Source organism: Scardinius erythrophthalmus (genome assembly GCF_964197995.2).
Source record: "Scardinius erythrophthalmus genome assembly, chromosome: 12".
Taxonomy (NCBI): Eukaryota; Metazoa; Chordata; class Actinopteri; order Cypriniformes; family Leuciscidae; genus Scardinius; species Scardinius erythrophthalmus.
Window position 1 is genome coordinate 21548890 of NC_138232.1, and position 27225 is coordinate 21576114.

The 27225-nt window shown below is 37.8% G+C and overlaps 2 protein-coding genes across 4 annotated transcripts in view; both read left to right on the forward strand.

The window, feature by feature from the left end:
• Nucleotides 1-2890: 2890 nt before the first annotated feature.
• On the forward strand, nt 2891-8637 carry dr1 (down-regulator of transcription 1). 3 transcript variants are annotated; one of them, XM_081380341.1, is made up of 4 exons: nt 2891-3151; nt 3380-3620; nt 5076-5239; nt 5373-8637. In XM_081380341.1, exons 2-4 carry the CDS (start codon nt 3401-3403, stop codon nt 5517-5519), a joined length of 531 nt encoding a protein of 176 aa, XP_081236467.1. In that variant the 5' UTR covers nt 2891-3151; nt 3380-3400; the 3' UTR covers nt 5520-8637. The 3 variants fall into 3 exon arrangements, with proteins under 3 accessions (XP_081236467.1, XP_081236465.1, XP_081236466.1); XM_081380340.1 differs by having other exon boundaries at nt 2901-3151; nt 3246-3620; XM_081380339.1 differs by having other exon boundaries at nt 2891-3620.
• gng12b (guanine nucleotide binding protein (G protein), gamma 12b) overlaps nt 7601-27225 on the forward strand; it is a 62027-nt gene continuing 42402 nt past the window's right edge. Inside the window, exon 1 of the mRNA XM_081380346.1 lies at nt 7601-7728. The gene's annotated coding sequence lies outside the window, so the exon portion shown is untranslated. The remainder of the gene's footprint in view (nt 7729-27225) is intronic.

Below are 27225 nucleotides of genomic sequence, written 5' to 3' on the forward strand. Positions count from 1 at the left end.
AAAAAGTTGGTTAAGGGTTTAGTTACCCTTTAAGTATCTGTTCAATTATTGTACTCTGCTACAAAACACAGTTTGAACACCAAACATTGGCATTGTCTCTTTACACATATGAAATCATAATCATAACATAATGAACAGTAATAATACTGTGAAGTGATGTTCACAGGATGATATCCCACAGGTTCATCATCACATGTACACCCACTGCCAACACATATTTATGTAAAAGTGAGTTTCACATATTATAGTCCCTTTAAAGTCACTGTTTAGAATATCACCTGAATAAAAGTTTTTTAATAAAATATGTATTGTACTTAAGTATGAAAAGTATTTTTTTAAATATTAAACGTACTTAAGTATTGAAAGTAAAAGTGCTAAATACAAAATAAATAAATATTATTAAAAATTGTTCTGTACAGTTTGAGCAGCAATATTGTTTTAACTCTGTTCCATTTTGTTTTCCAAAATGTTTATTGTAAGTTTTAAATGTAAAAATATGAATTATTCATTGATCATTCATGTTAATTCATAAAGTATTAGCCTAACTAATGAAAGAGACAACTTTAAAATGTTAAAAATGTATTAGTAAATGTTGAAATTAACAATGACAATACTGTTATCAACCTTAGTTAGTTACTACCATTTCATATCAATCCATACAGGCATGCTTAAAGAAGGCCATCTTTACACATAAAGGCATAGCATTGAATTTAGACACATGTAGCCTATATTATATGTATAGCCTACTTTCACACGTTATTTGCTTCTATTTTTGAACAATTGATGATTATTTAATCAAAACAGCCTGTGTTACAGCCACAGGGACGATAATAAATAAAATCAAATAAAAAACAGAACTGAACTGAAATCAAATGCATTTTTGATTTGTTTCTGTCAGCTGCATGAGGATAGGCCTACAGTTTGCTTTCTCATGTCTCTGCTTTTAAATATGCAAATTTGCTGGATAACGAATGCATGAAGTGGAACAAATCGATATAAACTAATGCAAATAGATGGTATCAATAGTGACATTAAACATTTGGGTCTGCCTTGCGTATGTGATTTAGTCACATTGTTTTAACCGCGGTAGGCTAGCCTATAACATTACTCAGCTTCCTCTCAGCCTCGACGGCATTAAATATGATGTTCTCCAATAATGCAGCATCTAGTTAACAGATTAATTTATAATGATACGACAACATGCAGTGTAGTGCACTGTTACAGACCGTTTTGTTTCCGTTTTTGAAGTGCAGCATCACGTCACGTGTCAAAACAAACTCCACGTCCACGAGGCGTCGGTGCAGTGCTAGTTTTTATTTCGCCTCTAGAGGCCGCTCTCGTACTGTATAATGACAGCGCACCCTTGACAGGCATAGGCCGCTCCAGCAACCGCGGTTGTGCGAGCAAACGAGTTTGCACATGCTTGCTTGCAGTCTGTGTTCTTCCGACTTTATTTTGTAAGTAACGAATATGCTTTGGGGAAATGTAGTAAAAATATACATTTTATTTAGGAAATGTAGTGGAGTAAAAGTAGCCTAAAAGTTGACAGAAATATTAAAACTCAAAGTAGGCTACAGATTCTCCCCAAAAATACTCAAGCAGCCTACTAAACCGAAGTATTATTACTTCGTTATAATACACCACTGATGGAAAGTTAACCTTGCTTTCTGAAATACATTACAGGTAGGCCTAGCCTACAATTGACCCGTTTCCCCTGTTCTGTTAAAGATCATTCCATTATGAAAAAGACAATCTAATCAGATTGTACAATGCTTTATTTTAAATAGCTGGCAAAAAGTGAGCAAATTGTTCATAATTGTTCTGTTACCTGTACAAAATCTTTTCTGTCTATCAGCTGAGGACATCTGAATGAATTGTTCTTAATTTACCTATTCTTTTTTTCTTTTTGTCATCTTTAAGTCTTATATAGATAATCCTTGTATGCAATCCTTGTAGTCATACTTCCTGTCTAAGTAGCCGATTCTGAATACGCTGCAGCATGGAGCGGACCATAGGCTACATATGTTGATGTGAATTCAAAGGTCTTGCTAAAATATGACCATCCAGCTGGGCCACTCCCAAAAAATCAATTTTGCACCTTTCTCCATACTGGCTTGACACCGAACTGCCCCCTGAGTAGGCTAATACAATTTGAATTTAATGCAAATAGCCTGGCTGTGCTCTCTGTTTTTTTTTTTTTTTTTTGAGTTTTATAGGCAGAAATTAAACATCATGTTGTGCTATTAGATTCCTCAAGTTGGCAATTCAGAGCAAGAAGGGGGGAAAAGGTTTGAATCCAGCTTGATTCAAATGTAAAACACAAATGTAAAATCACTTACAGCACCACCTTGTGGCCAGGTCTCTCAAAAACTGCCTTGCATATCCCAAAGGTCATGTTACTCACCATTTTTCAAAAAATTGTTTTATTTATATTTTAAGACATACAGCGTTTCTACCTAGGAAAAACATAAAAAGCATCAAATCACAAAAGTTGAGCATTTAGGAGGAGGATTGTGTATAATTAGTGGTTCCTTTGTCTGCGTGTACTAACTATAGGCCTAATACAATATTATATTACTATTATATTCCAAATAATAATGTAATATCATAAATGTAGTAATACACAATATATAGCCTACAGTAAAAAGGAGGAGAAAAAGAAAACAATAACAAACAAGAGAACTCCTACAACTACCCTGCTTGGACCCCAACTATGTAACCACATGCCTTTCCAAAATCTTGAGCTCGCCATTGTAGTTTTAATTCATTACAAACATACCAGGAGAGTACACAATCAAACATTTTAATTCGCGATTAAATTCCTTAATTCCCGTTTCTTACAGTAGGTGGCAGTATCGCGCAATACCGCGAAACAATATCAAGCAGAAGAAGCACCGGATATCCGGAAGTGTTGCATTGTGGGGTTCATTTCGTTGGTCGCTAACCGAATGGTTGAAGTAATGAATTAATAGCTTTTGGGTTCTTCATTTCTGCTCCGTGCTTTAGCTGAACAAGCGCGGCGTTTATTGGTTTACCCAGGTAGCTTGAGAATGAACGATCGGAGTTGAATCATGATTATAAAGGCGCACAGGAACAGCAGCAGCACTGATGTGTGGATGTGGAGAGTCAGCGTAAACTGATCGACCGAAAGGTACTGACTCCTCTCATCCTCCAAACACTTGCGTTACACTCTCTCCCTAAATTTGAATTCAAAGCTATATTCAAAATTGCACTCTGTCGGACAGTGTTTTAGCGAGCTGCTAGAAGAAAGCCGACCAGATCATCTGAATCTCCACACAAAGCCGTTGCTGTGGGTGTATCATTATTAACATCCCATTAAACCTCCTCGCCTGGTTTCGATTTCCTTTAAACTCTGAAGCACGTCGGCAGCTCATCCCTCATGGCCTCTTCATCGGGGAACGACGATGACCTGACGATCCCGAGGGCGGCGATCAATAAAATGATTAAAGAAACGCTTCCCAATGTGCGAGTAGCGAACGATGCCAGAGAGCTGGTGGTGAACTGCTGCACAGAGTTCATTCACCTCGTCTCATCAGAGGCCAACGAGATCTGCAATAAATCAGAGAAGAAGACCATATCCCCTGAACATGTTATAAACGGTGAGGATGGCACTTCTTGATGATCCTGAGGTCGCCAACAGCTCATTTTTCATTTTGGAAGAGGGTTGTATTCAAAGCTTGTGCAGTAAACTGGAGTTAAAGAGGTAGTTTGCTCAAAAAGGAAAATGCTGTCATGCACCCTCACCCGTATTTCTTGTTTAAGTGTCTGATAACCTCAGTCTCCATTCACTTTCATTACATCTTTTCCAAACAATTCATGTTGAAAACATCTTAAAGGGGTGGTTCACCCTTAAATGAAAATTTCGTCGTCAGTTACTCACCTTCGTGCTGTTCTAAACCTGTATGAATTTCTCTCTTCTGTTGTACACAAAAGAAGATATTGTAAAGAATTTCGGTAACCAAACTTTTGACGGCACCCATTGATTTCCTTTTTTTCTACTATGGAAGTCAATGGTTGCTGTCAAATGTCTTGTTACCAATGTTCTTTAAAATATCTTCTTTTGTGTTCAACAGAAGAAAGAAACTCATACAGGTTTGGAACAACTTGAGGCTGAGTAAGTTCTGACGATTTCATTTTTGGGTGAACTATCCCTTTAAACAAGACTAAACTGTTCTACTGGTCTTAGCTGCTCTCCCAATGTTGTCAATTTGGTCGATGACTGGCTTTAAAGGGGTTTTGGGCACTTTTCAGCTGCTCAGCCTGTGAGACTTCGCTCCGAAGGACCATCTTAAACCAAGTTTGATGAAAATTGTTTGACAAACTCCAAACCTTCTGTGGAACACAAAAGAGGATATTTTGAAAAATGTCTTTTGTCTATAAAATGAAAGTCAATTGCGTCCAATGTTTTGGACACCAGTGACTTAAATTGTTCTTTCGTTTTTTACACAGTTCTTTAAAATATAGGCCTGGTTTCACCTGACAGCTTAGATTAAGCCAGGATTAGATCTTAGGTCAATTTTGACATTTAAATATCTTTTATAAACGTGCCTTTATAAAAACAATGGAACTGAGATATTCTTTAGATATATCAGTACAAGTTGCTTTCAGTTAAAGCAGCTCAAACATGCATTTTAGTCTGGAACTAAGCTTAAGCCTTGTCTTTTAAAAAATAGTAATAGAAAGTAAGTCATATCCTCATGTTATTTCAAACCTGTAAATAAAGAAATTGTGCAATTTCGTTTTTGAGCAATCTATCCCTTTAAATGTTTTGATCAAATGCATTATGGTGGGTTTGAACCAACAACATTTTAGTTAGGCTAACAGCTGAGATCTTGGACCAGGCTGCATTAATATACACAAGATTCAGTATTTCAGTATTAAGTTCACATTTCTACAGCACGTGTATGGATATGATTGTATTACTCTCACGTGAAAGATTTACAGCATTTAGATAACGGTTTCTTGTTCATTGGTGGTTTTGCATCTCACCTCAAACTTGTACATCTCTCCTTAAAACCAATGTAACAGTGAATGCTTTTTTTGTTTTTCTCCAGCACTTGAAAGTCTAGGTTTCGGTTCATACATCGCAGAAGTAAAAGACGTTCTGCAGGAGTGTAAAACTGTAGCACTTAAGCGGAGAAAGGCCAGCTCCCGACTAGAGAACCTTGGCATTCCCGAGGAAGAACTTCTACGTCAGCAGCAGGAATTATTTGCCAAGGTAAAGATCCTGAAGGAGCTTGAATTATTCGTGAAACGGATAAATGGAACTTTTCGCTCTGTAGTTTTCCAGTTTGTTCCCAGGCTTGTAACTTGATTAAGTGTGTGTTCTGATGAGTTGTGCTGTCTTCCAGGCACGGCAGCAGCAGGCTGAGTTGGCACAGCAGGAGTGGTTACAGATGCAGCAGGCCGCCCAGCAGGCACAGTTAGCGGCGGCTTCAGCCAGTTCCGCTCAGCAGGCCGGATCTTCCCAGGATGAAGATGAAGAGGACGACATGTGAATCCCGGCAGGCTTTCTCCGAAGCACACAGATAGATTGACAAATATATATATATATTTACAGACATGTACGGTCTCCCACACACACACTCACACTGTCCTCCGTAAACCTTAGCAGAGAAGGACCTCTGCAGTGTTGTCTCCTATATGAACTTTTAAATCCCAGATCAACAGTATAAATTGATGCTGACGGTTCAGGGGCAGTCATGGGTGCTCTCCTGTGATTTGTTGCTACGTTTGCCTCGATTCACTTGTTAACTAGAACTAGTAGCTCTTGAAAATCCCTCTTCTTTCATTTGTTCCTGATTTAATTGACGGCAGTTGTCATCGTTTCACCATATGTGTGTGGGAAGGATGCTGAGTCATGTGATGTGGCTGTGATGTAAGACGTACCATGTTAATTGTCATTGGTTAAATTCAGGAGCTGCTGTTTTGAATGGCTGCATCCTGTTTTAGGCGATTTGCTTATTTCTCTTATATTTGTCTTTGTTATAGTTTGACAATTGGGGAACATTTTTGGAAAGTGACTTTTACAGCCGTTCATCCCCGCTTCCGTATTTCTCTTTGTTCTGCTGAGTGAGATCAGAGAACGTGATTTGTAATGTAGGATGTTGCTTTTTGGTTCATTTTAGTTCGAGTGAGGATAAAGATTATGTAGATAGGCTTTTACCTGCCCTGTGTTCAGAACAGTATTCCAAGGAAAAGATTTACATGTGCAGAATAAAATCTGTCTTATAGTACCAAAGATAGAAGAAACTATAAAAAAATCAGTCACCAGATAGGCTTTGGAAATCTGCTCATGGTATTTGCTCTCTGTATGATATGAGTGCTTTGGTGCAGATTGCGCTGAACGCTCTAACTTACACTTTGTACAATGTTTTGATAGCAGATTTTTTTTACAGGTGCAATGTGTAAAAGTGGAGTTGTGAATGTGTGGTTAATTCATATCTTGTGATGACTGGTAAGGTGTAGTCGAGAAGCGTATTCACATGCCTTTGCAAAAGCTGTAAGCTGTATTCTCTAAGCAATAAAGTCAACCCGTTTTATAGACAGCCTGTGTTCTTTATTATTATTTTTTTGGTTAATGGAAAGTTTTAAAGTGGGCATGAAATGGAAGTTACGATTGTGTTTTCTTGTGACATATCTTAGTGAAACGCCTTCTCAAACAAGAAAAATATCGGGTGGGACTTGATTTTGTCCATCGGTAGTTGATTGGATGATTGTGGTTTGTGTGACAGGTTGTCTCGCCCTCGCTCCAATAAACACGTCATCAGAGAAGAGATGTCGTTGCAAGAGGCAGGAGAAGGGGCACGTGATTTAAAAAAGAAAAAAATTTGCACCGATAAATTAGAAATAATTGACAATTGATTGAATGGTGCTGCCTTTAAAATAAAATAAAAATCAATTACAAATTTTCCAAAGTATTCATCCCAAACAGCAACATCCAGCCCACATCTGGTACACGTTGAATCCACATGTACCGGATCTGGGCCGACACTATGTTGCTGTCTGGGATGATAGTAATTACCAGAATGTTTTTTTATTTTTTATTACAAATTAAAATATTAATTAACTACGTATAACCCAAGAAAAAGTGCAGAAAATTGTGAACGTTTCTATGACTTAACATAGAAATCCTGCCCTGTAGTTTAGGTGCTTGTATTATTATGGTGCATCTAACTGACAGATGGCGCTCCTGCAGCAGTTAAAGAGACGAGAGTCTTACTATGGCGAAGGCTTTGAAACATTAATATTAATTACGCTAGGTGACGTTCTCTCAGTAGCCCAGAATGATTTGCTAAATCTTTTGATCTTGAATATGATCGTGTTACATGATTGGTCGCTAACATGAAGGTGACTAGGAACGTCATTACGACCTAATTAATATTCATAAGCTCTGCCTCCGCCATAGTAGAATTGGTAAATTCCCGATGTGGACGTGTAGAGAAACTGTTGCGCTCCAGTCCTCCACCGTTCCCACCATTCCGCTTTATTTACGCCTACAGAAGTGAAAGGTCGGTCGGTTTCTGAGTTTGGCTCTATCAAATAAGCAGAGGCAGAGCATTCAAATAGATTAAAAGAGTAACTGTTATGAGGTAACAGTTATTGCAAGGAGAACTTTATATAACTTTACGTGTGAAGAATTGCCATCGACAAATCGGTCTGGTTCGGCATTCCCGTTTTTTCCTCAAACTACCGAGCCGAGGTACGGTAAGTGTCAAACTGACCGCATGTATACTGTATGTATAGGTGTTGATATGTGTACTAACTACATCACTCTCATAACGTGCCAAATCTGTTCAGAGATAAATAATCATGTAAATGTTTAGCTTATAAACACAGTTGCACGGTTGATTTTGATCTGACTGGCTTTAGTCAACATTTACCTGCCTAATGTTTAATAGTTGCTGTAACTATTATGTTCCTATGTAATGATGTTATTGATTCATGTTCAACAATGAGAGAATATTATTGCTGTTAACATGTGTGGTGCATTTATTTAATTGACAAGGATGTGTTGCCAAATGGAATCTTATACATTATGAACGATACGTCTTTTGTCAGTTTAAGATTAGCTTGTGTCTTCACTGACATAGCTGCTATCTTTAGACACAGTATCATTAGTAATATTCTTTTGTTTTTGCTATGGGATGAATGATGAGTGATTGATCATATCACAGGAAATCCGACAACATTCTGTTCATGTTATCCAGAGCAAATGTTGTCATTCTGACTGACATGAACCAGATCTGTAAACTTACTGTAAAGGACTTTGTACATTGATCTGTTAAATGCAGGCAGTACGTTTCAGGTTAGACATGAATTGGTGGTCTGGGTTTTCTCATAGCAAGAAAAAAAGAAAAAGGAATTGGTGTGGACAGCTGAGCCTGTTCTTTTTATTTTTAGTTATTTTTTGGAAACTTTGATGCAAGATACTATTTTTATATATTGTATTTACATAACATTTGTAACTGACTGCATGCATGTTTCTAGTCAGTTGATCCTGTGAAGTTTGTTTGTTTTTTATCTGAAATCTTTACTAGTATTTCCTGCTTAATTCACTTATTGCCCTTTCAGGCTGAATTTATTGAATGAAAATAAAATGTACAGTTATAGTTCATCCATTTTTTTGGTCATTATTTATTGACACTTATGTCTTTCCAAACCTGTTTGACTTTCTGTCTTCTGTGGAACACAAAAGAAGATATTTTGAAGAACTCTTTAAGGCTTTTCACTTTTTGGGAAAGTTAACCCTGGGTCATACTAAACCCTGAGTGAACAAAATCCTAGGTTATCTTGTTTCACGTTTCACACTGCTCATAATTTACCCGGGGTTAACAATTAATCTTGGGTATTCATAAGATGACATTTCACACTCCTATATTTGCAGTGCATTAGAAGAAAAGGTTCTAGAACCTTAAACGGTTCTTTCAAGTGCTTTATAGAACATTTTAGGGGTTCTCATCATTTTATGGATTTAGCTTTAATTAATTGATTACATTTTATGAACTGAAAAGCTTTAAACATACTTTATCACTTGAAAAAAATTAAATAACTTGTTAAACATGAAATAATTTTGCAATCTTTTAAGACATTTCTATAGAATATTTTTGGCATAAAACGTTCTTTGAAACAGAGTCAAGAACCCTAGGGTATATACCTATAGAGGAATTGATTGATTGATTGACGAGTGTAGCACACGACCTGTTTACATAAAGACTCTAAGCATTGCACATCTTCATAATGCCGGCGACTGCTACCAAGTTTTTCCTGAATGGACTTTCAGACTGGTAAGAAGTCTGGTAAGGTTTTTTCTTGTCATTTGACTTTTTATGATTTAAATAATTAAGCCTAAATGTATGAACCCCCTGCAGTTCCTTTACACAGCCTACTGCTCAGCAGGGATTCATATGGCAAAAAAGTGCTAACAACTTATGAATTAGTGTGAAACATTCCTCTACCTGGGGTTAAAGGCGGGGTTAAAATCAGGGTTTTGAATGATTATAGCCCTTGTTTTGTCCTTACACTGAGAGTCAATGGGGTCCAAAACAACATTGGACCCCATTGACTTTCATTGTATGTAAGAAAAAATACAGAGAAAACTTAAATTAAGAATATCTTCTTTTGTGTTCTGCAGAAGACAGAAAGTCATACAGGTTTTGAGCAACATGATGTTGAGTAAATCATGACCGAATTTTCATATTGGGGTGAAATAATTGCTTAGAAGGAGGGTGTCACTAGCAGTTCCAAATATTGAATTTTTGTTTTCAATTCAACAGGTTTCTTGAGCACTCCCCCCTTCTGTCACTGATTGCTCAAACATATAGTCCCGCCCCAAACTAGTGCCATCGCTTTAGTCCGTGTTACGTAGTTGTGCATAGGGGTCAACGTTTGTCTGGTTACAGATTTAAGCAATTTAAAAACCTATTTTAACGGATACCTTTCTCCAGGCATCAAAGACCTTCTTGGTTGGGAACCTCAAACAGAGACACTCAATGAACCCTTAAAAGCCGCGTTTCCACCGCAGGAACTTTCCCCAGGACTTTGGGGTGGGACTCTGTGTGTTTCGACCGCAGGGACCAGGATCTAAATGAAGTTCCGGGTAAAAATTCCCCCCTCAGAAAGTCCCTGCTTGCGAGGTAGTACTTTTTAAAAGTTCAGGAACTTTCAGTGGTAGGACTTGGGCTCTGAACATGCTCATTGGTTGAGTTCACACAGCATTTTTATTGGTTGACTTTATTGCCATTTTATTTCAACCACCATTTTTAAAAGTATGTTGTGGTGCGTGCAGTAAGAGTTGTTTTGCAATTCGAATCAACAATGGAGTTTAAAAAATACGACAGATGGACCGACGACGAGGTTCAGGCTTTATTAAGCTTATATGCGGAGGACGAAATCCAGCAGGAACTGGAAAGTCGCTTGCAGTCCTATGTCACCGGCTAATTTGCCTACACTTTACGGTACGCAGGCAGCAACAGGTCTGGGGGGGGAGAGTTCCTGGGACAAAGTAATTTCGGTGGAAATGCAGCTTTCTTTTGAGAAATCAGCCTAAAGGCTTACTGAGAGTTATCACATCACCTTTAATTGCCCTACTTTCAGTATGTTTGTAATATCATATGATATTTGTATCTATAATGCAGAATTGCATGGCGCAACATTCACTTGGATTATATCTTATAGGAAATATGCAGTGTGCATTTCATGAAGTCATTCGAAAGTTAAGTCAGATAACTACAGTCCGATCACTAGATGTTGTCAGGCCAGTTAATCAATGAATGTGGATTTACCAGTTTGGTCCAGCTTCAGGTCAACACAAGTCACAAGGTTAGCCATTAGCTTTCCCTTTGCACGTTATCTGATTGCTATGCAATGGATGTTCATTTTAGGATTTGCTAAAGATTCCCTTTAACAATGTTATTAAATTGTGTTTTTAAAGAATAACTGACTTTGTGACTTTAATCGACCAGTAGGCTATAGATCTTCTTGTAGATTGACTGATAATGAATAAAGTTTCAGCCGAAGATTGTCTGCCAAATCCCTTAGACGTAATATATTACTTGAAACTTTATTTTGTGATATGGTTTATTTTTTATTTTTTTTGTATTTGATAATTATATGTTTAGCTCTGCATGACTAAAATTTAAAAATAAAAAATGTATCTCGATAATAGAGATCGGCCAAAATAAAACTAAAAACAAGTCCGGACCAAAAAAGAGAATGATACATTTAGTCCTGGTTCACTTAGCCTTCACACATTTTTAAGACTGAACCTAGAGATACAAAACAACAACAACAGCAAAAAAATAATAATAATTCATAGCTCATAAAATGTGTAAGGGAGTTTAAAACAGTACCAGGAATTCCTTCATTGCACACAAACAAATATCTGCTGCAAGGAGCCAGCATTTCTGGTGCTTGTACCGAACTGTAATGGGCAACGTAGCTCCTATGATGAGAAGAACCAGGTATGCTTGAGCATTCAGTACTTTTTAGGCTCCCATCTTTTGTCATCATGCCCTGTTTTTGGTTTGTTAGATGACTTTGGTCTGTGTTGCATTCATATTTTAGTCGAACAGCCGAGTACGTTTGGAAACGGACCAAGACCCACATTCTCAGGGGTCTTGGTCAGCTAGTTTGGTGCGCACCAAGGATCAGATGGCAGCATTTACATTTATTCAAATGAACCACACTAACAAAGCAGTTGCACCAGAGTTCGTTTTAATCTAACCAAACCTGCCACGTGTTTGGTTGAAATTGCGGGGGCACCGAGAATCGTCACCACCTTTCTCCACTATAGTGACTGTTCCCTGTTCCCAAGGACAACTGTCAGTCAAAGTTTAATGCTCATTTTATCCTGTTGCCATTGAATCTCAGTTTCGCCATATATTTATGATCATTTTTATTTCAATATATGATTAACCAGCATGAGGCAATAAATGTGTTTAACAGACATGGAGAAACAATTTCTTTCTCTTTTACAAACACACCTGTACACACACACAAAGATGTGACACTCTACCATTGGCCTGTGAAGACTTGGTTTGATCTGTAAGAGTTTAAGGCAGAACTGTTTTCCAAAGAATGAGTATCGGACGAGTGGCCATAAATTACACACATCAACTTTAGTCCATATGTGCTTGCTTTGAGGTCATTTGTTTATCTACCCCTAAATAGGGGTGTACAATTTAACAAAAATTATATTTGGATATTTTCTGGAATTTTGCTGATAATGATAATTAGATAACTTTGATTGTGTTGCTGGTACCGTGGCTGGTCTCTGACTGTGACACACCAAGCAAATGGTCCACCATTGGCCACCACACACCATGGTTGAGAATCTGCCAGCTTAGCTTTAGGGGTGTGATACACGTTTAAATATGTTATTAACAACTAGTTGTTCAGTTCAGTTCTGTACACACTGGGTTGAATTTCTGTAAATGTGGTTTTTACTACCTGCATTTTCCAAGAGTTAATTCGTTTGTAGAGTGAGGTTGTCACTCCACTAAATTAACTCTGAATTGACAACCAAATTTTGCTGCAGTGTGTATGTAGCTGTATATGAGTAAGCAATGAGGTATAGGTTGCTACAAGTTCTGTGTGAAGTTACCTCATGCTTACTGGAAGTATATTTGTGACTAATAGTTAGTTATGTGTGAATTAGGATTAGTTCACAGTGTTTAGGAAAGGTGTTAACAGAAAGTTAGACTTGGCTCCTGCAAATAGTTTTACCACATCTTTATTGTATTGTCTACAGATAAATACACATAAGGCTAAATAACATTACTTAGTTAATAACATAATATGCAGGATACCATCACCTGCTTAGACTAACCTGTCCTTAGACTAGTTTTTTTCCCTTGTCTTGTGAGTATGAGAATGCTAACCTGCTAAACATGATAAGACACTGTATGTTTAATTCAGTTACACAAATAACAGTATGTAAAACCCAGAAGATCTTGCTTATTTTTAATCCCCCAAACAGTATAGGGGTCATTCCTCAGGGAGCAGATTGGAAGCAGGTCTGGAGGGGGTGGGGGGTTCGGAGTTCAGACTATTTTTTTAAGCAGCCATCAGGAGTGTTAGTTGTCTCTAGTGATGCTTGTGATTGCCGTATGGAGACATTGTTTGCTATTTGAACTTAATTCATTGAATCATTTTAATCCTAGTGGCATAGCACAAAAATATTGAAATTACATTGGAATTACATTGAGAACAATGTGTCAGTATACAGGGACAAGACACAGTAATGTATATATTCTAAACCGTCTGTTTACATCGGCAGCTAACTTCTAAATATCAGTTAACAGTTACTCACAGACTTGATACTTCAAAAGGACAAAAGATGTGTAGCACATAGACATTTTAGGGGATTTGTAAAATTATTTGAAATGATTATTTTATCGCTACATTTTATTTAGACATGCGCTGGTATTCTTTATAATATAGTTTATACACTTCAAAATATGGTAATAGTTCATTATTATGCTAAATTTAAAGAATTTAAAGCCATTATTCATTTATACTTTCATTAGTAAATGTTCGGTCACATGAAATTCCAGTCTTTGTATTTTCAACTGTTTATAAATCATATGGATTTATTCATTGTTCATTTTGTTTCTTAAATTTTCATCATTGTCATTAGAAAACTGCACTCTTTATAGGACATGCATTTAGTGCATGGACAGAGTAAGGTAAGTGTTTGAAACATAGCCTACGTGCACAGTTCAGTTTAATGATAAAGTTTACTCTTGTTGTTAAAATGAATGTACAAAGCAAACTGTTAGCTCAGATATCCAGAAAATTATAAACAATACTGAAATAAGAGTGCACGGTTTATCTGCCAATTAGATGCGCCTGAAAGTTGATGAACAGCATTAATGAAGAGTGTTCCCCCCATAAAACACTGTAAATGTACTCTGAAGCTGATGAGAGATGTTGACGATTGTACTATGGAGAGTGTAAAGTTAAGTCTGCTAAACTTCCTCCGTGTCGTCATTACCTTTAACTTGTTGACTTGGCTGTCAATAGATTAAAAATTGTAATCACGATTATTCGCACTGGACCGCCTGGGGATGGAGTCTCCACTCTCCTGGAAGCGCAGGCTGTTGTGAGTGCTTGTCGGCTACACGATTGAGCATGTCCAGAATATTAATGGCTGCTTCTGACTCCATAGGAGGAGATGGCGGGTGAGTCGCGACATGCAACGGGAGCATAGACCACATTGATGATTGATGTACGCAGCGGCCGCTGTGCTGTCTGTACAGACCAGTACGTGCTTGCCTATAGTAGCGGTGATTTCAAGCGGCCCAGCACAAGATAGGCAGTTGATGTGCCAATGCTGTTGGGGTCCTGTCCAAACGCCCGAGACTACATGCCCGTTGTACGTGGCACCCCAGCTATTGGTGGAGGCATCTGTGGAGACAACTGCATGCCTGGACTCTTGTTCTAGGGGAACTCTTGCCCATAGAAACGCAAGGTCTGACCACGGACTGAAGGTTTGGTGACAGGCCGGGGTGATTGTTGTGAACGTAAATGTGACTGACCAATGTGGGATTTTTTTAATGAAAAAACAAACAAACATGAAAGACCCCAATATACACAACAACAAAAAAGGGGAAAAATGTCCATTTAGGGGTAAAATTAAGTTTGAAATACCTTTGTAGCGATATATTGTTAGCAAAAATCCCAATGCCTCCCCTTTAATGTGAATTAATCATACTTCAGACACATTTTCAAATGGAGTTGTTCTTCAGCCCACCAACCAATTCTGGTGTCAAATGATTGAGGTCCATGCCGCAAACTCTAAAGCGCTTTTAGATGTTATAAAGCTCAAAGCCTTCAATTTCCTGGACTGTCTGTCATGTAAATGAACGAATGAATGAATGAAGATGCTTCAGATAACAGTCAATACAATTAAAAGCTTATTTTTCTCAGTGGAATTGTGCTGCTGAGTGCAACACCATGAAACCCCATTTGGTTTTCTTCAGCTGTTCTGGTACCACTGCACATTGGCTTAGGGGATTGAACGTAAAACTCAGTCTAACCATCAGAGAGTACTGTACCTCACTTAATTTCAGTAATCTCCCAGAAGGCTGTGCTGTACTCAGTCTGGTTGAGGCACTGATGATTGCGCCCTGCAAGGCACTTATAGGATCACACCCATATAAAAGCTCAAACTCCCTATAGCAATTTGGAACTAGATTTCAAAGCATTTTCAAAAAGCAGCTTTCCCTTCCTGCCTCCATATTTACCACAGTAGACTTTGGGCCCTATCTTACACCCGGCGCAATGCAGCGCAAGCACGATGCAAGTGTTTATTGCTAGTTTCAGTCCGGCGCAGTTATCATTTTCACGTCCTGCGCCACGTTGTTTAAATTGCAAATGCATTTACGCCCATTGTGTTCTGTACTATGGCGCATTGTTGGCACGTTGCTATTTTGAGGCAACAGAAATAGACTGCGCCATTGACCAACTGAAACTTAGTCTAAAGTCAATGGTGCAATAATTTTTTTTGTTATTTAAAGAGCGTGTTAGTAATGTGCGCCTATAGGCGGGTCCACAACGAGCGTACACTCTGCTTTTTAAACACACAGGGACGCACAGCAGCACACAGACATGCCAAATATTTAAAATAAAAGAATTACAATGTAAAAGATTATTATTGTGTACATAAAGATATGGTGGAATCCGGCTTGTCCCATAGATGGTCTGTTTGCGCACTTTTATCTCGCGCATGAGCAGTTCCGTTTGCGCTCTGGAGACGGCTTCGGTCTTTCTACTATCAAATTCCGTCATGTAAATAGCGAATCTGCCATGGTGTGAGCGCAACTGGCATTTAAAGGGAATGGGAGATGAGACTCTGATTGGTTTAACGCACGTTAATCCCAAAACACACCCATTACTCATTAAGAGAATAGGGACAACCCTTTTAGACCATGCGCCTGGCACTCCGACCATTTTCCCCATCGTTAAACTAGCAAAAGTGGATTTGAACTTGCGCACTGCGCTTTAGACCATGCGCTTAGATCGTTAAAATAGGGCCCTTTATTTTATTGGTCATTGTATTAACCTTATGACAATGATTACTTAACCACACCTACCGGTTTTCAAGTGTGGGTACTCTATGTCCATCAAACAAAATGATGTCGCGAGTCAGCTCACTCACTGATGTACCTATTGCAAATATGGGTAACTGTTTTTTTTTCAAAAGGCATATGTTTAGTTGTTTATGGGGTCTACCCACTGATCTATATAGAATGACTGGATAGCTCATGACGTCATAAACAGTGAAGCCACCGCGCCGCCATATTGGTATTCCCTAGTGAGCTCACGCGTTCTATTGAATCAATAGGAAATTTTATGATTTGACTGAGAAAACATTGCCTAAAGAGACACAGTTTTTAAATCTAAAGTCTCCCTGTATATTCTCACAACGCAAACATCCTAAGCATTTAAATGGGTATTTGTTTAAAGTCGGGAAATTTTTCCTGCTTATTAAAAAACGGCAATTTCTTTGCAAAAGGAATAAAAAGCTGTACGACTCACGAGAACTAGTCAGCCTTCACTGAAGAGCTATCTTCACAGGTAAGAAAAACAGTTTGATAATATTAATTAAATAGTGAATGCTACAGACCTATATTTGTGTGAATTGGTGGATATTCAGGTGAATGTTGTTTTGTGGCCACGAATTAATAATACCTCAGCACGTTATCTTGTGGCCACGTTGTAATTCGTTAAATCAAAATGAGGGAGGGAATTAGTTCAACGTGTCCACGATTTATTAAAACGAGGGAACAAATAAGTCGTCGTAACAACGAATTATTTAGATCAGACAGGGCGCATAAGAACAAGCAGAGAGAGAGCCCCGGCCGCGCGCGCGCACTCGCACCGCCTTCACACAACACGAGCGCTGTATGCTCTCTCTCCCTCGCGCATATCAACATCAATTGACACAATAGTAAAAGGTCGGAAGACCGATTGTGTTTTATAGATTAGTAGTTTGTTCATATAAAGTGTTTGATTAGCAAGTACATGTTCAGGAAATGCATAATACAAATTGTATGGGTTAATGTAACGGTAAACGGAGTCTGCACGAAGCTCTTTTGAAGCTGTCAAATGGTGTCGCTATTGGACCCTTACCGTAATTGTGATTATTGCTGCTCTGAGGTTTCTTATAGGCTACTGTTGACTGTTTTATCGTTGTTTTTGAAGAAGCAGCAGCATTACTCTTGCCTCGGAGAAAACAAAACGGGCATAGCGACAATTTTGCATATAAATTATTACTTATAGGGCTTGAATTACAACCTTTGGGCAGTTTTTCTACATCCTTTTGTGAACGTCGTTTTACACTTGTTTACTGCACAGCGGGTCATCTTAAAAGTGCCGTCGGAGCTACCAATCTCTGTATAACGGGCGCTGGAGCCCTCTGCTGGTAGGGAATCGTAAGATGGCCGCTCGAACACTTCCGGTGGCTTCACTGCCTACTGGCAGTTTAGAACGTGATGAGCTATCCAGTCATTCTATATAGATCAGTGGGTCTACCACAGAGTCTAAATCAGTGCTTGCATTTTTCAATTTTTTATTACTGGCTTTGAGAACTCTCTGGATACCTAGTTTCAGAATTACATGTATAACAACTAGCCTGACTACGTCAGACTTCGTACTTCCGCTCAATTTCATTTCACTTCTGTACTCAGTCTGAGACAGCGTCATAGCTTTCCGTTTTCCTCCGGCCTGAAAACAGCCGGGCCAATCAACGAACAGAGGGCGGGCTGAGAGCCGTGACGTAGACGCTGATTGTACCGTGGATGCGTAGATTTACTTCACATAATCTGCAAAAGTCGTTCACAGCCATGTTCACTCCGGTATTTCGCTCGATGGTTTTTGTTTTCGCATCATACATGTGTTTACAGTGGAAGTTAGATGCGGCTGAGCATGCGCATAACACACGCCATAACCAAACATTATGTGATTGGCTTACGGGTAAACTTCAGACAAGCGACCCCCGCGAGAGAGAAAACACTTCTCTATTATGCCATTCCAGACTCTGTCTACGAAGCAAAGCAAAGTAGCAGAGTTTGGTATTACCAGGCTATATAACAACACCACTTTATCATGATGTTGTAAATTTGCCAAAAAAGAACGTTTGTATGTCACAGTGGCAGTTAACAACAAGGCTTATCCGCGAAGCGATTAGTTTGGCTTGCAAGTCATTTATCTATCGAAGGTCAATTGTTTTTACAAATGCTGATTACCAAATCAACCCTAATTGTCTAAACCCCACAGAGTCCCTTTCACTTGCAAGACATGGAGCCTCAGAAGATGGTAAATGCAGTATTTATTGAGGTCACACACTGACGTACCAGTCCAGATGCTCTTGTCATCTGAGATGTCAAGTTGCAGATTTCCGAGCTTCTTGCAGGGAGCCTATTGACAAGGAGGTAAATGGACTGCAGGATTCACTTGTATAATGATGCACAGGGTCACTTGCCGAGAGCTGCTTAAATAGGTGTCGGCAGATGAATGCCGTGGTCATGTTATTGCCTTCATGGAAAGACAGAAAAACAAGAACCCTGTATAAACTCTCCGACTAGGGCAGTAACCGGTTGCCTAGAAACTGTAAAACACAGTAGGTAGGTAATAAAGAAACAGAATAGGTTCAGCACCTAAACCAAAACAGCACACACCATGATGTTTGGGTGTAGATGAGTGTCTTTTGACTTTGAGACAAACATGATCAAGTATGATTGAAGTGTTGAAGAATAAGAGATTGTGGATGTGCTTTGAAAATAGAGATAGGACACACTAACTCCATAATGTTTATTAATAGATTTTATACTACTTCTGTTTATACTCATGCCTTGATTTTCCTCTAAATGAGTGCACTATCTGAGCTTGTGTTTTGTGTAAGCGTGACTGTGAATGACCTCAGCACTCAGTTCTCACTGTCTGCAAGGCCTGCAATCTCTGCAATCTCCTGTCACAGTGTTGTGTTGTGACAACTAGATTACGCAAATTGCAGACACATAGAGGGAAAACGAGTCCTGAATTAATTTGAATGGATTTTAAGCTAACAAAAAAAGCATGATAGTGATTTATAGTCACATTAAATCAGCAGTGAGACATAGTATTTGGACTTTGCCTCTACTTTATGACTTCTTGTTTTATTAAGCCATTTCATCTGGAGTGCTTTCTGTCCCCCCCACCTCCTGTCTCCATGGCGAGTTTCCTGCTTTGTTGCCTAGTGATCTATAAACCTAGAATTGGCCGCAGCCCCTGTCTAAAGTTTCTCTGTAGAGCCACACTCTCAGTTTTATGTTGCTGTTGTACTACTTACTACAATTAGCATGTTTACTGCCAGCATTCAGACTTGGCTATTACAAGCTTGCACATCTCGGCTGTGAAATGATAACAGATTTACTGCAAAGGTCAATTTAAAGGTGCAGTAAGCGATTTTTGAAAAACACTGTTGAAAAGTGGACTGGACCAAGCACCAAAACACACTTGTAGCCAATCAGCAGTAAGGGGCGTATACACTCATGATAGGGGAGGAGAGAGAGCTCAGTGCACAAGAAAGACATTAGTAGAACTAATTAGGAGAAATACAAAAGAGGAAAAGGCCAGGGGAATATAACTTTACAAAGAAGGGTTATGATCAGGCAAGAGGTAGGACCAGCGTTAAAGGGGTCCCATTATGCTTTTTCAACTTTAGTTAGTGTGTAATGTTGCTGTTTGAGCATACAAAAAGATTTGCAAGGTTATAAAGCTTAAAGTCCACTCCAAAAAGAGATATTTTATTTAACAGTATCCACTTCTCAAGAACTACAACGAACGGCTCGTTTGGACTACAGCATGTTTTTTTTCCAGGCTTTGTGAAGTCATAATGTTACTCATTTAAATAATCCCCGCCCACGGAATACGCAAAAAAAGGTGTGAGGCCTGGTTGAGCTGCATTAGAGAAGACAGTGTTGCCGTTATGTCAAAGAGACGCTCTTTTGTCCACCCTGTTTCTAAAACTCATTTGTTTGACCTTCCTAAGGCATTAGTTCCTCTAGAACTAGAACACGGTTCATGTACATTGTATCCCCAACGTTTATCTATGTGCTACACATTTTACGGAGAACATAAACTTGGTCTTGGTGGTGGTGGTGGTGGTGGTCTTGGTGGTGGTGGTGATGGCGCAGTGGATAAGACACATGCCTTTGGTGTGAGAGACCCGGGTTCGAATCCACTGTGAGACACCAATGTGTCCCTGAGCAAGACACTTAACCCCTAGCTGCTCCAGAGGCGTGCGACCTCTGACATATATAGCAATTGTAAGTCGCTTTGGATAAAAAGCGTCAGCTAAATGAATAAATGTAAATGTAAATAAACTACTACGTGCTACGATGTAAACAGAGGGCAACATTAGTGTTGATATAGTGTTTACTGTAGCTTCTGTAAGCTCTCGCTTTTGTAAGGCTGTTCACCGGCTCTTAGGAAAATTAACCTCAGTTTGTGATCATATCTAAATGTATCGTATCATACATGTATCGTATCAATGTGATCGTATCATACTTGTATCTAAAATGTATAAGAAAATACAAAAAACAAACAAACATACCACTCTGAAACGTTCTGTGAAATCTTTGCTTGCAAAGTCTGTGTATGAAATCCATTATGGATGATCCTCTTGTTTCTAAATCAGGCTTGAATTGGTTTGAAATCGATATCATCTTAATACACCTGAGGAGATGAAACTCGCGGTTGTGGTAAGAGGCGGGGCATTTCCCGAACACACACCAAGCGGTGCCAATCACAACACACTGGGCCAGATAAACAATTACAGCACATTTTGTATTTCGGAAGGAGGGGCTTTATCGAAACTGGAACTAAACAGTGTATTCGGGCCAGACTGGGGAGACAGGAGCTGTAACAATGTAAAATATGTGACAAATAATGTGGTTTTTGAACAATAAAGCATGAAAGCATATTCTAGTACACCCCAAAAACAAAATCAAGACTTTGTGAAAGGGCATAGTAGGACCCCTTTAATATCGGGAAGCTTTCAAAAAGCTTTTGGTTCCCCTTTTAGTGATCGCTATAACCCCTCAATCAATCACATTTGTAATATATTATTTACTTGGACTATCGTGTTATGTAGGGAGCTGTTTATGAAAACTGTGTTTGTTTTTTTTAGGTTGGAAGGGATGACTTTGCCAACGAAGGAGCTGAGGAGCTAAATAACAATTAGACATTTGACTTGAATTATCATAGCAACACAAACTGCTTTCACTTATTGATGACATCATACCCTCGGGCGGCAGGCCCAGCAGATTCCGCCATAGTCATTGCCTGTGTTGCATAGCGTTTACGTGGGGGCGGAGGCATCAAGATGGGGTGTGATCCCTTTGGGTAGGGGCATGTTTGTTTTGGTGATTTCAAATATCAACAGCATTTACCAGAAATTGCTTACTGCACTTTTAATGGAGTCAGTAACATGATGCTCTTTTTTTTAATTAAATTAAAGATTTATTAAATTATTCAAAAATGTATACATACACTGGCCCCTTTCACACATACAGTATCTAATGGTAAATTAATGGTAACTTACCATTAAGAGAATGTAAAGTTGCAAAATGTCATGTAATACAATGCCCCCAAAATATAATATTTCATATTTAACAAAAATAATATTTATGAACTAATAAATCATGATTTTTCTAAAAAGAAAAAAAAAAAGAAAAAAAATTATATATATATACACACAAAGTTCTGTCATGAAGCTCTATATATTACAGGCTGATAGGCAGGGTTCGAATTATGATTTCATCTTTGTGGGGGTCTCTAAAAAAAAAAAAAAAAAAAAAAAGTAGCCTATGAGCAGGGGCAGTGTAGCTTAATAATGTAATATAAAAATATAAAAATTTGTAAATATAATACAAATTTAATAAAACAAAAAAGCGTTGGTAACACAATTCAATTTAAATAGTACATTTGGTTTATTTTGTCTTCAAATTCAAATATACGCGTGTACTTAAGTGGTCTAGTGGTAGAACTTTTGCCAAGCGTGTCAGAGGTTCTGGGTTCGAATCCGAATTCCTATAGGTTTTTTTTTCTTTTCTTTTTATCAGATCCGATTATGTTTATCAGTTGTTGTATATCAGGCAGAGACACATTTATGTGCATTTTGTTTTGTAATTTCACTGGAACGAATAGAGAGTCTCCACAACGGATTGAAGCGCGCGTCCGAGTGAAGAATGCGCGAGCCACAAACAAACACAGTATCCGCGCCACTGATCGCAGCGGCAACGAATCAACTTTGATCACTTGATTTAAGCATAAGGATGTATTGTAGTGTGATGACGATCCGAGATCCCGTGAGATCCATGTGTTTGGCATCTTGTCCTATCTTTTAAGTCATGCTACAGTAGTCTGAAGGAAAAAGTGCTTTATTTGTAATTTAAAATAATGGTGCTGATGATTTTTAGAGACCCCCACAGGTATATGATTTTACTGCTTTCATGGGAGCTCATCCTCTCTCTATGGGAGCTCAGCTCCCACTGGCTCCCACGTAATTCGAACCATGCTGATAGGTCCTTAACTCAATCTGCTTGCAATCACATCATTCACCAGGTATTAGTAATCTGTACTTTATCTGTGTTTCAGAAAGCCTTTTTTGTAAACCACGATTAACTATTCTAGATTAAGGCCTACTCTTGACTTAATTTAAACCCTGTCTGGGAAACCGCCCCTTTAAGTGGGATATTAAAAAAGTGTTATTTAATTGTTACAGTGTGCACTGTAAAAAACTGCAAGGAATTTACAGATTTAAGAGTATTACTTAACAATAACTTACTGTAGTCAGAGTTTACAGTGAAATTAATGCATGCTGGGTCATTTTCTTACAAATGTCTGTTAATCAACAGCAAAATTATGCTGACATCACAGTAATTTACTGTGAGTAACATTATGTTTTCACATTATATTTTTAAGTTTTTATTAATTAAGTTGTCTTTAACCATGCCACTGAAAGAAATTATATTGTTTAGTACTGTAATTGTTTTGAAGATGATTAGTGGTGGTTAGTGTTCCATTTGCTTGGGATCTTGGACCTTGTATAGCCTATTCATATTCAAATTTGTGACAAATGAAAACATTTGTTAAAACAATGACAAGATAGAATATAAAATAAGTAAATTGGCTGATTTTAAGTTAGTCAACATTCATAGTTAATGTGAAATCTGAAAGGTGTGACATCATCTTGCAACACAAGATTTGTTTTTCTTCCATCACCTTATGATGCACAGACATAAGTGCTCAACATACAGTACAGGCCAATAGTTTGGAAACATTACTATTTTTAATGTTTTTGAAAGAAGTTTCTTCTGCTCATCAAGCCTGCATTTATTTGATCAAAAATACAGAAACAATGTAATATTGTGATATATTATTACAATTTAAAATAATTGGTTTTCAATTTATTATACTTTAAATTATCATTTATTTCTGTGATGCAAAGCTGAATTTTCAGGATCATTACTCCAGTCTATCACATGATCCTTTAGAAATCATTCTAATATTATGATTCATTATCAAAGCTGGAAACAGTTCTGCAGCTTAATATTTTTTCATAACTTATGATACTTTTTTAGGATACTTTGATGAATAAAAAGTAAAAAAATAAAAATAAAAAAAAGAAGCAAATGTTTTAAAAATAGAAATCTTTTGTAACAACAATATACACTACTGGTCAGTAATTTGGGGTCAGTAATTTTTTTTCTTTCTTTTTTTGAAATAAATCAATACTTTTATTCAGCAAGGATGTGCTAAATTGATAAAAAGTGATAGTATTTAACCATTGTGACCATTGCAGTGTGCGTAGAAAGAATTGGTTTGCTCTACTCCTGAGCGCAAGTCCACCTTGTAAGGCTTTTTTATTTCCTGTCGCTGTGCAGGCTCTTTTATTGTATATGACAGTGTAAACAGCTCAATAACCCTTTTATTTAAATGCTTAATTTATGTCCCGAGACTGGTCCGTTGCATTACGATTGCAAGCAGTATCAATAATGTCAAAAATGTGATGTGCAGTCAAATGTTCCTGTGTGTATTCTGTTTAAACGAGTGTTCTCACCGATACGCTTGTTTTGCTTCTTGGACTTTTGACGTGTTTTATAGACTAAATATTGTTTCAGCAATAACAGCAGCAGTGTAGCAAATCTATTCCGCCAAGACCAAACATATCAACATTGTCATATCCGTTACCATGCCAAATAATCCGAGAGTTGTCATGACAGAAATATATTTTAAAACAGTTTTGAAAGTACTGATTAAGATGTACACACCCACTCATTCAATGTATAAGGTATATATATATATATATATATATATATATATATATATATATATATATATTTTTTTTTTTTTTTTTTTTTTATAAAAAGTAGTTTTATTTATTTTATTTTGAGTTTATTTATTCTTGATGGTAATATCACATTTGATAAAATAAAATAATATTTTTTTCCGGTACTATACGGTTATCCAGACCACACCTGACCACACGTGACCACAACCACTCTTGGTTGGTCGTAACCCCAGTGACAGGTAGGTTTAGGGGCGGGGTTGGGGTAGGTCATCACATGTGGTCGGGATAACCGTACAGTACCTTTTTTTCTTCTTGAAAATGGTATATATGTTTTTCAAAACCTTGTGAATAATGGGTTAGGGTTAGTATTTGGGGTCTGTATTTGTATCAGAGATGAGCTTGTCTTTGTAAAGCAGCCCTTACATAGGAATAAAACTGGAAAGATGATGTCTGTTGCCAGGCAAAGCATAAATTGATCCAGCTGCTTACAAGAGACTGTAATAAACTGAACATCTTGATTAGAGTTGCTCTTTATCTATACTAAGCATACACTAGTTTGGGATACAGGTCTCATTCTCAGATGTGCACTCAAATGACCTCAGTCCATTCACTGACGGTGACCTCCTTAAGCATGTTGCTCAAAAAACTGGAAATCACTTTCAATCTGGCAAGTTGTCTGATTGAATATTGAATATACCATACATAACTTCCAGGAGTAAGGGAACAGGATTTTTTTTTCAGTGTGTCTGAGGCTGAAGATGCATCGCTGATTTCCATGCCAGTTGAAATCATGTCAAATATGAACAAGTAAGACAGTATGTATAGAAACATTAGAGGAAATAAAGCCCATAGGGATTTCCCCCAAAAAAGTTTCCCAGGTTTTGTCACGCTTCTTCCGCCATTTTGTCACGAATGGCAAGCCTTAGAGCTTAGAATGTTTTCACTAGAATGTGGTCAGATCTTCCTGATAATATCCAATCTGATGACCTTGACCCGATGACAACGCAGTGCTGAAGTGCCAACTAGTCTCTCCCTATGGAGGATCCCTTTACCACTCTACAGATAAAGCGTTGTCGGGAAACTCAATTCCCGTATCTACCCCGAATTGATAAAATAAAATAAAATTCTGTATCAAAAATTATAAGGAAACACCAGTACTTTGTTTAGGCTTGGTTTGTAGGGAATTACAAACCTGCGTACATATATTCAAACGCACATAACTATAGAACCAATTCTTAATGCGCATGTGAACGCCATCAGCGTTTCTCACAGGTTCGCGTTTAAAGTCTGTGTAGAGACAATTGTGTCGTCTTAGCGGCCCCTAATTTAATAACAAATGATTGTTGCGACAGAAGCGAATCAATCATAACTAACCTTAGCTGGAAAATAACTTTACTAAAGAACCGCTATAAAGCCAAAACAATCTCTGTTACCATAAATTATACGTTTATCTCTGTAAAGCTGCTTTGAAACAATCTACATTGTTAAAAGCGCTATATAAATGAAGTTGACTTGACTTGACTTGACCAAACAGAGCCAAATAATCAGGGTTTCCCTCTCGTTCCGATTGTTAGCCTATATCCATCTGGAATATTTTTGTTGTTAAAACTACCATTCACAATGATATTCATCCAAAGATGTAAAAAATTGCTTTTAAAAAAAATCATTCATTGTTCATTTTGGACATTCAGAGACATCCATTTTCAATCCTTCAATGAAGTCTCTTAGGCTCACCAAGGCTGCATTTATTTGACCGAAAATTGTGAAATATTTTTAGGCCTAGGGCCTACAATTTAAAAATAACTGTTTGGTATTTTAAAGTCCCCCTATAGTCAAGAATTGTATCCCTTAAAACTGGCACATTTAAAGTTCCATAGACTGTAAAAAAAGATGGACGACGCACCTTCACTCTCTTCCATTGTAGAAAAGTGAAGCCGCCGAAGTCCTAATAGTCAGGTCCGAATCTTCAAGATTGTGTAAACCTGTAGGCATTTTTGAGGAAAAGTTGTTATACCACATTTTTAGAAAGTTCAATGTCTCCTGAATAAGGATCCACCGTATAACATTGAAATAAGGGTCCCATTTTCTTGTAATTGTTATCGAAACAATAGCATTATTCACAGCCGAAACACTACAGGTGGATAGGGTAAAATTTTTAAGTTATAGATATCACCATAAAACCTTTCCAATTTTTCACTTACATAGAGACAGACATTTTTTGTATTACAAGTTTTCTGAAATGTCATGTTTACATATGCAAATGAGGCATTAGGGCTAGGTTTCGATTCAAATTTCAAGAATCGATTCGATTCCGATTCTCAAGATCTTGAATCGATTATCATTATTCGATTCGATCCGATCCGATCCGATCTGATCTTCGGGATTTAAATAAGTGTTTTTGAAAAAAGCATTTTTTTCCAGCTGTTACCTGAATTACAGGACTGTAGTTATGCAACATATTGATACTATTATTATAGACATTCAACTGCAAATTAATGGAGTATTGATGGTTGTAAAGAACAATCCCCCTTCCAGAGTGTTGATACAACTGCTTTCACAAACTTGCACTGGTGTAGACGACAGAGGACGCAGAGGTATATCAGCAGCAGTAGACCGATTATTTAGACGCGAACCTGATGTATTATTAAAAATGACATTAAGAATTAGGGCTGCACGATATTGGGAAAAAATGACATTGCGATATTTTATTTTTCTGCGATATATATTGCGATATGAAATCTAATCTAATTTTTTTCTTACAAACAAAAATGGGGTGAGCACACTTACATTCTCATTTTAAATGATTTAAACATCAGAGTATTATTTAAATTAGGGTTGGGCGGTATTACGGTAATATCGGATAC